The sequence below is a fragment of the Apteryx mantelli genome, chromosome 3 (genome assembly GCF_036417845.1).
Source record: "Apteryx mantelli isolate bAptMan1 chromosome 3, bAptMan1.hap1, whole genome shotgun sequence".
NCBI classification, from domain to species: domain Eukaryota; kingdom Metazoa; phylum Chordata; class Aves; order Apterygiformes; family Apterygidae; genus Apteryx; species Apteryx mantelli.
The window spans coordinates 23,590,741-23,605,379 of record NC_089980.1 but is presented as its reverse complement, the minus strand read 5'-3'; the positions used below and the strand labels follow the sequence as shown (position 1 = coordinate 23,605,379).

The 14,639-nt window shown below is 36.6% G+C and overlaps 1 protein-coding gene across 4 annotated transcripts in view; it reads left to right on the top strand.

Moving 5' to 3' along the window:
* Nucleotides 1–13,319, top strand: part of ENAH (ENAH actin regulator) — a 103,627-nt gene extending 90,308 nt beyond the window's left edge. For all 4 annotated transcript variants that reach the window (XM_067292927.1, XM_067292929.1, XM_067292928.1 and 1 more), the window contains 3 exons: nt 6,268–6,346; nt 8,937–8,994; nt 10,315–13,319. In XM_067292927.1, the coding sequence (XP_067149028.1) occupies nt 6,268–6,346; nt 8,937–8,994; nt 10,315–10,352 (175 nt within the window). In that variant the 3' untranslated portion in view covers nt 10,353–13,319. The remainder of the gene's footprint in view (nt 1–6,267; nt 6,347–8,936; nt 8,995–10,314) is intronic.
* Nucleotides 13,320–14,639: the final 1,320 nt, after the last annotated feature.

The following is a 14,639-nucleotide window of genomic DNA, read 5'->3' as shown; positions in this document are numbered from 1 at the left end:
AAGTACAAAGCAAAAAGATTCCTTAACAATTGTTTGTGTATAACTTAAATAATTGTTGTGTATTTTTGGCTACAGCAGGATTTAATTCTCTCAATACGTATTTCTCTAAATTTAGAAGTCTCTTCTCCATTGTATTACTATGCTAATTACAGAATGTATTTGTAGATATTTAAGCCATCTTGGTGAAACTTGATTCTGTGACAGTTTTCCAACCAATCCAAAGAAGTCCATCCTAAAGAAGTATAGAAACATTACACCAAAGATTGGTTAGTGCAGTGCAAGATGTGTAACTTGCCAGCCAGAATTTCAGTAGATAATACAAAGGAGCAAAATGGCTGCTTTATCAGTTTTTTTCATTTTGAGGTATATTTAATTACCGTTTATATTAAGGAGAAGGCTTGTGGCTCATTTTAGAGTTCCTGTATATTCTGCGTACAGAGTTTAAGGGATTCTGACCTGTGATAATCTGAAAAAGTTATCTAATTTCTTGAAAGACAAAAAAAAAAGAGAATATTTTGTTTGAAGTAACTGATTTTTCATTAAAATTCTGGCATTTTCGAAACAGCTATGTGAGGTTTGATTAGAGAAGAAGAAAACCATTCTGCAAGTGGCATTACTTGTGGTTGTGGTGGTTGTTGAGGTCTTTCAGTCTTAAAATGTAGCACTGAACACCATCAGCCTATTGATATCCTTGTCTTACTTTCAAAAATAACCAGGTCAATAGCTTAAAATTTCTCTAGCTTGGATTCTGACTGCTTCCCACTCCCCCCCACCCCATCAAAAACCTAGTGACATCGGTGGTCATGTCCTCTCTGCAATATTGTCAGTGTCACAAAGTTTTTAGGAAAATACTGCTTTGCCAGTCTTGACTTGAATTTTTTTTTCTTTTTTGTTTTTCCTTCCCCTCCTTCTTTACCTCCTCCCCCAAGTAGATCTTACATGCTTTAACAGCAGTCTCTTGTTTTCAGGCAGATCAAGGTATTAATACATGGCATTGAGGGGAAACTTCTCACAGAAATAATTTATACGGGGAATCCTAAAGTGAGCTTCAGATTTCATATTCACTGAATTGGCCCTTTGGATATAGAAGGAAAAATGAAGGGATAAATAATGGGCAGCTTTGCTTATCAGACTCCTTTGTGGCATCTAGGTTGTCCTTAAGTCTTGGTTCTGTCTGTCTCTGCACCCATGATTCCTCTTAAACATACTTCTTCACTGATACTGTTTCAACTAGGTAAATTCAGAGGTTACTGAGGTGTGTTTAAAAAAGATTTTCTAAAAGGTGCAGACATTGAGACTTGCTCATTATTCATCAGTCAGAGGAGATCTTTCATCTGCTAAGCCTGGAGAACCTGCCTCTGACCTGTGCAGAGAGGATGTGAGTCACTTACAGGAATTAAACAAAGCATGCTGTAGAAAAGCATGTAAGCAAGTAAGCAGAACTCTTTAGAGCTTCCAGACAAGGACACAATAAAGGATGTGTTGTTCAGAATGAAGTTCAAAAAATATTTTAAGATAACTACTGTCCTATTTAAAAGATCTTTCTTGTACAGCATAGACTTTAAAAGACTTGAGCTCCTTGCTTTTAGTATTTCCTGATAGGCTCACTAATAAAACTCTTGGAACAGAATTAGTGAAACTAATGTATTTAAGGTTCTAAAACTGAATATAATTAAGCTCTATTGTAGCTTGTTAAGGTAGTGTTTCCTCCCCTTCATAGACGGGAATCTCCATGGAAAAATCTGATTGTTTCTGAAAACAGGTTCTATGATTCATTAAACAGGTATCATCCTGTTGGAATTTGAGACTTTGTAATAACCATTTTGACCAGTTCAGGGTTGGACTTTTTCTACATGGATTAGTAATCACCACACACAGATGATCAGGTTCCTCATAACATTTTATTTGTCCAGTTGAGCCCGTTTTTGGAACGGTTAAGAGCATATGGTTCCACTGGCAAACTGAGATGGTTAAAGAACCAGCTTTGAATTGATATTAAATACTGGATTTTTGATAATCATCACCTGCAAAGGTACAAATTCCCCTTGGATCTGCCAGGATTTACTGAACTATCTGCAGTGTCTTGAGAAGCAGTCCTTCGAAGGTGTAAGTTTAGACACATAGGAATAGCAATTATCTGTCCAGCTGAGTTTTCACTTTTGCCACAAGATAACAAGTAGATTTTGCCTGACTTAAACATGCAAAAGAAAAAAAAAAGGACTTGTTAAACACAAAAATTAATGTTTTTGTTGGACAAATTTGCAAATTCAGGATTAACACTGTATTTTAAGCTGCAGGTTTCAGTTTCACTCTGTAGCAGTAGTCATAAAATACTGACATTCAAAGCCTTCAGGTTTTAAAAGGGCTTTCAAATTCCAGCTTTATTTTTCATCAAAGCACTCACTGTGGTGACTACTTATTCTTTTGTATAAAAAGTTCCCCTATTAGCTACTTATCTTGGGTGGTGTATTTTGCATGTTGGCACGAATAAAATCTTTATATTGCATGTTTGATTTAAGCTCTTTATGGGAGTATCAACGTTGCCTCACTGTCCTAGTAGGCAATGCTATGAAAAACCACATGGGAGAGCTCTGTAGCCATCTCAGGACCCCTAACGGCTGGGTTGTTTTACTGGCTGTTTTTTCAATAGCTAATCTCTTTAATGGCAACTGCAGTCACCTTTAATCTTTTTTCTGAGCAAACTGAAAAAGGAAAAAAGGACAATTTAGGAGGGGAGAAAGCTAGATTTGACTGAGATAAGACATTGCCCCCTCTGCAAATTATGGTGTTTTGGATTTGGCTGAAAGAAGCATTTCTTGCAAGACATTTCTGAAAGAAAAAGTTGAATACGTTCTTAAGACCAAGTGGGAGAGTTCATAAAGAGGCTTTCCTATTGAACTTTGACAGATAATTATACTGGTGGAGAGTATAGCATATGATTGGCAGTGCTGTCTTCTTATTTTAAAGATCTGAAACAAAAGAAGCAAGAAGTAGGTTGTTTGTAGGGATCAGTTCTTTAAAATGTAAGTTCTTTTATTAAGACATGTAAGTATATACTTGTTTGAGTTCTTCCATTACAGCATATAGTTGGTTCCTCTTATAACTTGTTAGCAATCACATTTGGGAGATCGATCCCTTTTTTTCAGTCACGTTGGGTAAATGCCATAATGCTGTGGTATATGGGACCAAAGTGATAGTTAATGGAAGAGATCAGAATGAAACTGTGTATGGAGACTCTGGAAAACCTCTTGCTGCTTTGCTTGGAAAGAAGTCAGTGTTTATACTTTAAGGTGAGAACTGCAAACAGCATTTTTTAATATCAGATATTTGATGAAGCAGTAATTGTTGAAGATCACAGCTTGATACGTTTTTGAGCAAAGAATTCTTTCATAAGAAACTTAGTACTAGAACTTAGTAGATCAGTATCTAAAGGTTTTTACAGAGGATCCCAAATTGTGGTTTGTCTTCATAGCATGAGCGCATACTATAGTTCTTCTGTGGGTTACAAGGTGAACTCTATTTTCCAGCTGCTTCCACTATGAAGCTATTCAATATTTCATGTTCTGTCTTAAAATCAATGGATCATATATTTCATTTCAGTGTGTTTCAGGTCAAATAATGTTAGAAATGTCACTTTCAGAACTTGTATTTAGCTTGTCTAACCAGCTGTAGCAGCACTGTCCTTCTGATCCCATGCGAGTAACAGAGCTGCTAGAATACAGGATGCTCCTGCACCTGCCTGCTCTGATGCAAAGTCCAGCAGCAAAGGCTCAATTATACGTTCCTGTCGGCTGACTCTGTTTTGCATACTTAACTGCTGGCAGTTTTTCCGAAATTGCTGCAGCTAGACTTGCAGAATTAACTTGTCTGTGCCCAGAAATAATTGTGAGATATTAAAAAGAATGGCTTCTACCACCTACACTGGAGTTCTTGCCTTTTAAAAAAGAGGACTGGATTCAGGCGTATCAATTAAAATGTTTTGTCACCAGAATTACTTGGTAGCTGTAAATGTGTATTAGAATGCTGCAGGCTTTCAAGTGAGACAAACGTGGCCTGTGCAGGTTGGGTGGAAAAATATGCAAATTTTGTGTCCCATGCTGTTTCTTAATAACATTTTTCACACTGAGAAATAGGTAGAAGTAGCTGCCTGAGAGTACAAACCTAAGAAATTTTTTTTGTAGTATCAAAAAGACAGTTTAATGTGACTCTCAACAGGAAAGGGGATGCACATTTCAGGTGTTTTTTCCCCTCAGTTAGAAAATAAGAAAATAGTTCCGTCAATTTATAAACTCCTTCAGGACAATGAAGTATGAGGCTCATTACACTATTTGTTCAGTACTAGCTGAATCAGACAAATCTTAGTTTCTTCATGGATGAACTGCTATCTCGTAAGGAAAGATGGATTAAATCTGAAGATAGTGGTTCTTGTTTTTTTTAAAAAGGGGGGGGTCATTATTCTTGTGAGTGAAAACACAGCTCGGGTTAGCTAAATTGAAAATATCTAAATAAACGGAAAAATTCAAGTGATAGACTTAACCATGTCCCTCACATATTCTGCTTTATTCTGAACAAAGACAGTTTTATGAGATATATATATGACAGAACATAAACTGCAGAGCTGTGCCTTTCCAGCTGATTTACCCTTTTCCCGTTCCTGGTCACCTCCCATCTTAATAAGTAAGATTGCACACCTTAAGGTAAAAAAAATCTAGAAAAAATGCAGTGTTTCCCCTATGTTAGAATTATTGCGGTACGTTAACTTTAAGGAAGGGTAGGGTAGCAGTAGAATAAACTGGGTCCTACTTCTTTGTTCCTGCGTGTGGCATCACTCAACAAAAAGCCTGGCCAAAATTTAGTTTCTCAGTTAGAAATTCTTATGTAAGAGGAATTCATCTTGAAATTAACTGTCAGCAATTTTATAAACAATTTTTTTGTTGTTTTAACATTTTGTTGAAACATCGAGAGAGAATGTTAGGCAAGATATGCAAAGTAATTAAGAACACAGTGTGGATATTTGAACTATGGTGGATAAGCGTAAAGACTTAGAACCAGGTGATCAGACAAATCCTTATGAGTGTCAGCCTCCTCTTAGAGCCCTTTGAAATGATATGATGTATTTGAAGGCCTCTGTGAACCAACTTTATTTCAGGGCCTGCAGAGCTTGCAGTATGAGGTATGTTGTTACCTCGCAGTTATCTTCAAGGCTCCAATGTGCATGGAGTTTTGTAAGTTAGATGCATAACTAACGTAGGTGCCACGTAACTGGCATGGATGCTCTCAAGAGTTTCATTCTCCAAAATATTTTTCATATAACTTACTATCCCCTTTTACTCGTTGTTCCACACCGCCCATCCTTCCCTGCGTTTTTGCCTTCCTGTTGTTAGTGTTTAGCTTCTCTCTGTGCTTATAGCGGTGCATATGTAAGGCTCTGTGGAAGTGCAGTAAATATATGAGACAGAGTTATGCATTAAATAAATAGCAAAGGTCAGAAAAGAGAAACGAGAAGGTTGAAAACCTGCTTATTCTGGGAAGTTTTTAAGAAATACAAGACAACCTATTCGTAAGCACATCTTAGGTGTCTTAGAGTATTCCGTAACCAGAACATTGGACACTACGTGGTCCAAAACAGTAGAACTTCCACTCAAGTGTTACCTATAAATCTTTCTATTGTTACAGTATTTATGCTTTCAGTAGGTTTAGGAAACAATTCATGGAATAATTTGCATTGGAAGGGACCTCTGGGGGCAGTCTATTCCAACCTCCGTCTCAAAGCAGGAGTTAGGGAGGGTTACTTAGTCTTGTCCTGTCAAATTTTGAAAATCTCCCAGGATGATTCTTCAGCATTCTTTTTAGTTGCAGGATGAGTGTAGTCATTAGTCAGAGGGAGTGATTCTTTGAGAGAACCTCTTTTAAAATGAGCAAGTAGTTTAAGAGGGAAAATATTTGACATTTGAAGGAGTTTAGTTTTCTGTGAACTTTATGAAAAATAGTAGAAACCACTGACTGAAATATGTCTGCTAGCTGAATAGTTCTTGTTTTGAACTAATAACTCATGGTAATTAATATTTTACATGTGTGGAAAATGTTCTTGGTTGTTGGTTTCCATTCTGTGTGGTATTTGGGATCTGACTGATTTTTTTTTCAGTTTTTTTATTATCATTCTGATTCTTTAATATAGTTTTGATGAATAGTAGCAAGTTTGGAGAAGTCTGTGTGTGCTGTAATAACAAGTGACCAGTAATTCATTGATTTGTTTTTGTACTGCAGACCAAAATCTACACCAACGGGGCAACCCAGTGCCAACGGAGTACAGTCAGAAGGTCTAGATTATGACAGATTGAAGCAGGTACATATATACTTTGAATAGAAAACCTGGGCATTAGGACTTGTAGCTGTTAAATACGAGTTTTGAACTGTTTTATTAACTAGTTCTAAATTTAGATTATTATTTAGTAGTTATTAGTAATTTTTCCTCAAAGTTATTTCAATATTCTTAGGAGCTGTAACTGTATTCTGCCTACACTGCCCTATTACTTTCTCCCAGATGCTTGTTCCTGCTTTTGTATTACACAACATGCAAAAGATGGTACCATGAAATGATTTGGGAAATTATTTCGTTTGGAAAGCCTTTCCTTCTCTCCCAAAACAAATAAATATCCAACAGAACAGTTTGAGCAGAATAAGAATCACTATTTTTTTATATCAGACTTGGACACTTGCGGTCATGAGTTTGGTGGCAAAACAGCATCTGGTGATGCCACCTTTTCTGGAGATGACCCTGGCTATCGGTAGAGATTTTTGTGAATTAGGAAGCCTTCTCCTGTTAGAGTAGAAAAAAATGTTACAGGATGCTTTGGAACTTTTTTTTTTTTGGTAACAATTACCTATACATGACTGGCAGTTGGCAAGTGTGCCATAATCTGTGTGCCAACAGGCTCAGGAACAGATCTCCTGTCACTTGTATCGAGGCAGGAGATTTCAGTTAACAGCATCACTGATATTTAGGAACCTGACCTTCTTTGTGAGAAGGGAAGGAGCCTCTCATTAGCAAATGGATATAATTCATTGTTCTCTCCCAGGCTACTAAAAAGTCTGCCTTTGGTGAGGCTCTGATAGGATCTTGATGCTGAATCTAGGTGATTTTAGTCTCTCAAGGTGTGCTTTTGAGAGTAGTTGATACCTGGGACATTGAGATGGTGTTGATCCCAGAACGTTTGTGTAAGGTGTTCTTATGTTCTCCATCTCAGATAATACTGTGGGATATTTTTGCTTCCTATCATGCTTCATACCGCCTCTACTAATATTTAGGGTGCTCAGGAAATGAGAGGGAAACTTGCACCAAGAAAGTATTACAGCCAAAAGCAATACTGATATCACTGATACTTGTGTTTTGTCTCATTACAATAACTGTTTCTGATGGTTTACTACATATATTCTTTCTGGGTCAGAAAAACTATTCCTGATTATTGCCCTGACAATTTTTGAATGCTCTGCAAAGTAATCCAGTTCTCTATTTTCCTGTCTCTATTCCTTTCAGAGGGGAAAAAGGCCTGCACACACTCAGTGCATTCTTTGATTTGTGCTGTTACGCAGAAAGATATATTTGGCTTCTACATACTGTTTTGGGCATACATTTGGCCATTTCAATGTCCCAGTTACTTTATTGCAGAGAATATCAACATAGATAATGCAGTGTATTCTTGCTCATTGGATGAACTGTATCTTTTCCACTGACTTCCAAAGTCTCTACAATACCCTTTGCCTATTTAAAAACTGGGCAAGTACTTGAATTCTGCAAGAAAGCATAGTGCTTGCTGGGGTTGAGCAGCTAACCTGCAGACCTGGGCTTTGCCTGCCAGCTCAGACCCTGAGTGTGCGATTCTAGTATCTATTGAGGAGATACAGCAGGTACTCCTCACTTTTTGTGATCTTGGAAGGTTTTTTGGTAGTGATGCTACAGCTCGCAGATGCCTGTTTGGATGATTTTACTATGTTGTTTGTGGTCCTTTTGAATTGAAGTCTGCGTAGCTCCTATAAGCACACAAAACTTGGCAGTTCCAAGTTTCCAGCAAGCTGAGTCTAGCCCTCTGTGTGGATGGTCTTGTCTTAGGACAAAACGGGCAGCTGCTGTGAAGTATGTGACATGCCGCAAGTTCATGGTTGGTGTGTTTCACAGGGACTTCTTGCATGTCTGTGCTCTGAGGGGAGCATCGCATCTGTTCCTGCTCTGTCAAGCAGGAATATAATTTGGGAGAGGACGCTTAAGCTTTCACAGATGCTCTTACCAAAAAAAAAAAGGGGGTGTGTGGAAATCTAATAGTAGAGTAGATAACCTGCACATTAATGTTCTAATAGCAATTGAACTGAAAAGCTAAAAAAGCTAAATGTCTTTATCAAGAGTGCAATCTTCTGGCTGAGTTTATTGCTTTCACTGATTGCAATTGTGCTAGGATGTGACAGTGTACTTTTCAGGAACAGACAGTACTTTTCCCCACTCTGATTTTAAATACATTTTTAGAAAATAATTATCTAAAATACCAAATCAGTGATAGGAAAGGCTGTAGAAAACAGTATGTGTGTGATAGCATTTAACTTGGTCATTTTCATTAGGTCAAATTTCACTTACTTGTCTGTGTGGCTCTGTCCTCTGTATTTAACAATTGCATTAGTGCGATATTCTAACTTAAGTATGTCTCTTCGCCTGTAATAAATACTGCAGGAATCAATTTATAGGACTTCTACAGGATATTTATCTTTTTTAAATTGTGCCTGCAGTAAGGATGTTTTAGATCTTGAGGATTAATTTTGAAGATAGAGTGGGTTATAAATTTCAGAAGGGTTAAAAGTTATTTAAAAGTTGGAGTAATTTTGGATTTCTCTTAGATGAAAACTAGATGTTGCAAAACTAATTTATTACTTGCACTCTGACACCATAGGATATTTTAGATGAAATGAGAAAGGAGTTAACGAAATTAAAGGAAGAACTCATTGATGGTAAGTATAAATTTGTTTGCTGTTGTTGAGTCTTAGAATAAGTAGTTTTTAAAGTAGCTAAAGTTGCACAAAAAATGTAAACTTAATATTTCTAGTCTGAGAATGATAGACTGGTAAAAGTAGTTTTGCTTGTCAGCATATTTTCATTTGTGCCAAATCCATTCTAATTGGTGTGCTTGTGTAAGTATGTTTTACTTCCTCTCTTGTGTTGTGTGTGGTGGTGGTGGGGGGGTGTGTTTGGGGTGTTTTTGTTTGGTTTTTTTTTGGTTTGGGGTTTTTTTTAGTAGCACACTGACACTGAGTAGTGTCTTCTACAAGTGGTTGGCTGTATGCTGGTTGAGTGATTTACAGTTATCCTTAATATCATGGGGTTGTAGGTGGGTTGTTTTTGTAATTAATCCAGAGTTGTTAGGATGCATATTTCTAAACTATTAATGTTCAGACTATGCTTGTTGCTTCCAGCTTTCGGTCTTCTCATATTTGGTCTCAAGCATAAGATTCACAGAAAAAGATTTTCCACAATTCTTAACACAATATAATTTTCTTCATTTTAACATAAAAGGAAGTAAATAAAACACGCTATACATACATACATACATACATACATCTATATATAATGTGTGTGTAGAGCTGTTTGTTTTGTTTACCGCTACCTTGGTGTGGTGATGTTTTTTGTTTGGGGTTTTTTTGGTCCCTGTGGAAGAAGCCAAGATGACGTGTGTGGGTTTTTTTGTCTTTATGGAAGAGGCCAAAATGAAGTATGAAAAAAGGCCATGTTGAAACTTACTGCTACTGGTAAAATAGCTGATGTGATCAACTGATACGGTAGAAAGAGCCGACTGGTCTTGCATTACAGAGAATACAGTGCTTTTTTCCCATACTTTGATCAATAACTGTATGTTTAATATAAGCGGTTTCTTTTTTATTAATATTTGGACTGTGCTGTGTACCACAGCCCTTTAGAACATCATGATGCAAACAACATAGGGCCCTGAGGCTCTCTTTAAAAAAGAAAAAGACCCACACCAACAAAAAACAAAAATGACGATATCTCAATGAGTAATGATTGTCATCAAGTAAGATACTGGCTTTGTTGGAGATGCAGAACTAAAAACAAAAACTTTACTGTAGGAAAAGAGGTTCTGCCTGGTTGAGAATGACACTGTGTTAAATCACATCAAGCTATTTTACATATAGCTTATTCCTTTTATGAGATAGTTTTTAGCAAGATGAGTTTTCTTTAAAAGGTTACTGTGTATTCTGGCTTTCTTCCTTGACTTAGGATGTTTGATTTATTATTTTATCTCTCTTTCTCTCCAGCTATCAGGCAGGAACTGAGCAAGTCGAATACCGCATAGAAAGACTAGTACTAAGCTGATGTGACTCTTTAACTTGGTATAAAACCGACTACATTTTGTGAGCTGTTAAAAGAAAATGGAGACAGACACTTGGAAGGAGGGAGAAACAACATATTCTGAAAAGCTTCAGACGCATCACTCTGATGACATGCTATTTCCCTCCTAGTTTGCAGCTTTTTTCTGACCTTTACAGCAGGGTGGAAAAGAGTCTTAAAGTTACTGTAACGAATATGCAGAAATTCCTACACCTATCAGACAAGATCACAGTGCTTTGAAATATTCTCATGTCAAGATAAAATTGCACATGTTTCAGAATTTGTTGTTTAAAAAAAAAAACAGGGAAAAGCTTGGGAAGGCTTTTCAGAGAGGTTTTCTTTATTAATGAAGGATTTAGCAAGTTATACTGTTGTACTTCAAGTGTATCTCAGGTTTGTCTTCCTATCATATCTGGTATTTCTGTGAACAATTTGAAAGATCAGACATGTATAAGTTCAGATCAAAAAATATGGAACAATTAGAAATGTGTGCTTTTAAAGGGCAATATTTGTAAGTGAATGACCTAGACAGTGATGACATATCAAGATTTTGGAATTTATGATAGGAAGCCTCTCTAGTTAGCCTTCATGCAATTTTATAGGAAAAAAAAAAAGCAAATACAGTTCAGAGATTAAAGATGTAGATGCCTTCCTACATTGTTACAATGCTTTACCAAATCTAAGACTTCTACATAATGCGAATCAGCAGTCAAATGTAAATCATTAGTATGTTGTAGATTTACAGTAGATTTTTGGGCTTTTTTTAGATTTATGCATGTGGACATTTTTGTAATGTAACACAACAGAGTCAGCTTTTTAATTAAAAGAAAAATTGCATGTCACAAATATTAAGTAGCCTTTTCATTTTTAAGGCTTAATTTATGCCCAGAAAAATGCGGGGTAAGGGAGGGGGAAGGTGACACATTTTTATTACTTTCTACACTTTTTCTTCATATTACATGCATGTGTAGTAATGAGGAAAACGTGACTTTTATCAGTAACCATGTTAATGGAACCAGGTACTTAATCCTTTTTGTATCATTTTTTTCAGTTTTATATTTGAAATTCACTAATACTTCCATAAAGGTTCTGGAACTCCCATGTGAATCTAACTCATTTCTAGGTGAGAAAACAAACATTTGGACCTTTAAATTACTAAGGATGCACCTGTGTAAGTGCACTGTCCACTACCTTTTTGCCATGCCCCCTTGCTTCACTGTTTTCTGAGAGTCCTTTTTTGATTGCCTGATGAAACAGGACAGCAGTTACATTAGAACAATGGAGCATCAGGTCACAGTAATTGTCCCCTTTTCCCTCCAACCAATCTGCCACCCTCCTTTCAAAATAAATAAATAAACAAAAAAGCCCCAACCCCACGCATAACCCAAACCCTGAAAAATAACAGTGGTCTGCCATTGGCTTCAGTCAATAATTTGAGAATCATTTTCAGGGGAGATGAAACCCTTCTTCTTCCCAGGGTTTTCATATTTAACACTTGTAGAAATTTTTTTGATGTGGTACAGTTCAGTAGATAGAAATCCGGTAAACTGGATCTGTAGTGCTTTGGAAAAAAAAAATGCGGAGGTAAATCTTCCCTTTTCCTTTGCACTGTCAATTTTTCTGAGCTGTAACAGTGCCATGTTTGCTTTGTGATCTGTGCTGATCCAAAAGAAAAGTTTACTTACGACTTTTGGAGATTAATGTTTCAGCTTAAAAGTATATGCAGCTCCACTAGAACAAATGCTTTCAATAACATACCCTCTTAAGTGCTGAACACCAAAGCAAAACAGCACTTACTGCTTCGAAAAGGCTTGAATCAGAATTTTTTCTCCAGTTCAAATATTTCCTGTTTCTATAGATTCAAATTCTAAGACAAGACTACAGTGGAAATATTGCCTAACTCAATTTATTAATCCTTTTTTAAAAACAAAAAACAAAAAAACCACTTTTCTGCATGCATTTGTTGAAGGCATTAAAAAAAATCTGTAGTAAGCTTGTAAAGTACTGTTTTTCTCAAAATAAGAGGAGGCATTTTCATCTTTGTTGATATAACGTTTTGTTTTACAAGGACATTTTCAACATTAAGGAAGTTTACCCTTGTCAGAAATCATGTTTCATTTGTTTGTTAGGAAAGTTCAGGAGTAGTATAGTGGAATAGTGTGATGGGTATCAGTGGTCCAAAATTAAATGATGAACTACTAGATTGTGCAAGGAACTGGCTTATGCACTAAACGTTTCGTGCCTTGGTCTAAAATTAACATGATTTCTGTTTAAAAGAAAACGGATCAGATGTCTTCTTTTGTGCTGCTTCTACATACATACTTTCTGTAATCCCAAATTGCTGAATTGGTTCTTTCCAGAATATCTGATTGAATTAAAGATTACGGTAAACATTTCCTGTCATACTGACAGTTGCACCATTTCCAGAGATTTCAGTATTTAAAATGAACTACAGAAGCTAAGATTATTTTGCTTACTGGTAACTAAGTTCTTTAAAAACCATATCGTGGTGGTTCTGTGCTTTTGTACAACGGATGTCTTAAGCTGAGTACAGTCTAGGGGATCCTTTCTAATTCCAGGAAGGCACTGCTTTCCTCAACACTGTGATCTGATCTGTGATAAACCTGTACTATACACAAGTGGCTAACAAGTCAACTGCAAACAAACTGAATGTAAAAATCTTAGTGCTGGTGCTGAAATCTCTTCAGATAGTCATAATGATTTCCAGTTCATTGTTTTGAAAAGTTATCAAGCATCAAGTGTCAATCAAAACTGAAGATGATCACTAATGAATGTTGAATTTTCATGCATTTAGGTTTACCTTCTTTTTAGTTTCTCAGTTCATTCTCTGCTATTTTTACCATATTGTCCTTTTAAATTTCTTACATGCTAACGTTTTGTTTGAGCGAATGAAATAAAATTGCAATATATACATGTTGCCACCATTTATTTATGGAACTTCATAGAAGAATCTCCTAGGTTTACTACTAAAACTCTCAAAGTTTTAATGAATGTGATAACTTCTTAATCCTTGATTCCACCACTCATTTTTTGGTTTTTCTTTGGAAGATTTGGTAGAAAAAATTAAATGCTCACCTTACAAAGAACATAATTGCAGGGAGTATGAAACAGTCATGAACGCTAACTACTGTACATAAATTCAAATACATTTTAAATGTATGATTTTGTTTACTTTCTAATGTGTCATACACTTTGGTCTGTGTGTCCATGGAGAATTTAGAAGTGAGGGAAAGAGTGGGGTGGGGGTGGGGAATAATTACAGTTAGTCCAGCTTTTCTTCTTGCTGCCTCTATGTTAATAACCTATTTTCAATGCTAGTAATAAAACCTACCATGAGAGATGAATGTAGCTTTCTGTACACCAAGAACAGTTTTGCTCAGTTTATTTTCAAGCAGAATATGGAAAGTAGCAATTTAAATATTCTTGACATTAGAATCCAGAAAGCTGTACTTCCCTACTATTGCTTTTTTATTTAGAAGACACTTTTTTTAATCCTCTTCTAATTTGCCCAGTACGTCTCAATCTGTGTTGCTTTGTACTCCCATTTCTTGCTCTCTTGCCTTGCTTTATAGGCTTGATATTTCTGCCCTGTCCCTGAAGATGAGTCAGCTTGTGTTCCCTAGGACAGGTTCTTGCGCTTCAGCGTACAACTATTGCATGATCACATATAAACTGTGGCAGCTCTTAACCAGTGGCTATCAAAAACTGTTACTGCAGCCAGCAATGTCAGTGTAACCAACCAGACTAGTATGAGTAACGCATGCCCGTTTCTGTAGCCTGCAAAGTAATGATGTGGACCAGCACCATACTGAATCATTTCTGACTCCAGCCAAAGTGACCAAGTATCAGTTCAGAGCATTTGGCCCACGTCCAGAGCAGTGCTTGAAGCTGTGCTTCAAACCGCCCAGGAAGATGCCTAGCCTCTCTGCTGCTGCTGAACTTTGCTGCCTGTTCCCTGGCTCTGGGGGAGCCAGGGTCTGTCTCTTGGTGTTTCGAAGCCGGTCTTGCAGGAGAAATGAGACTTAATTTTACAGTGATGCTAATGTGCAATACTAAAGCATGTATTTAGTTTCTATAGCTATAGAGAAGTCTTTTAAGTCATTAACAAGGAAAGGAACTTCTCTCCTGTCTACAAAAAGGGCACTACTTTTTTTTTTAACAGTTTCTTCCAGGTGAGCTTTGGCCATTTCAATTTTTTCTTCAGTGAAAAGTCTAGAATACCTTTCCTGAA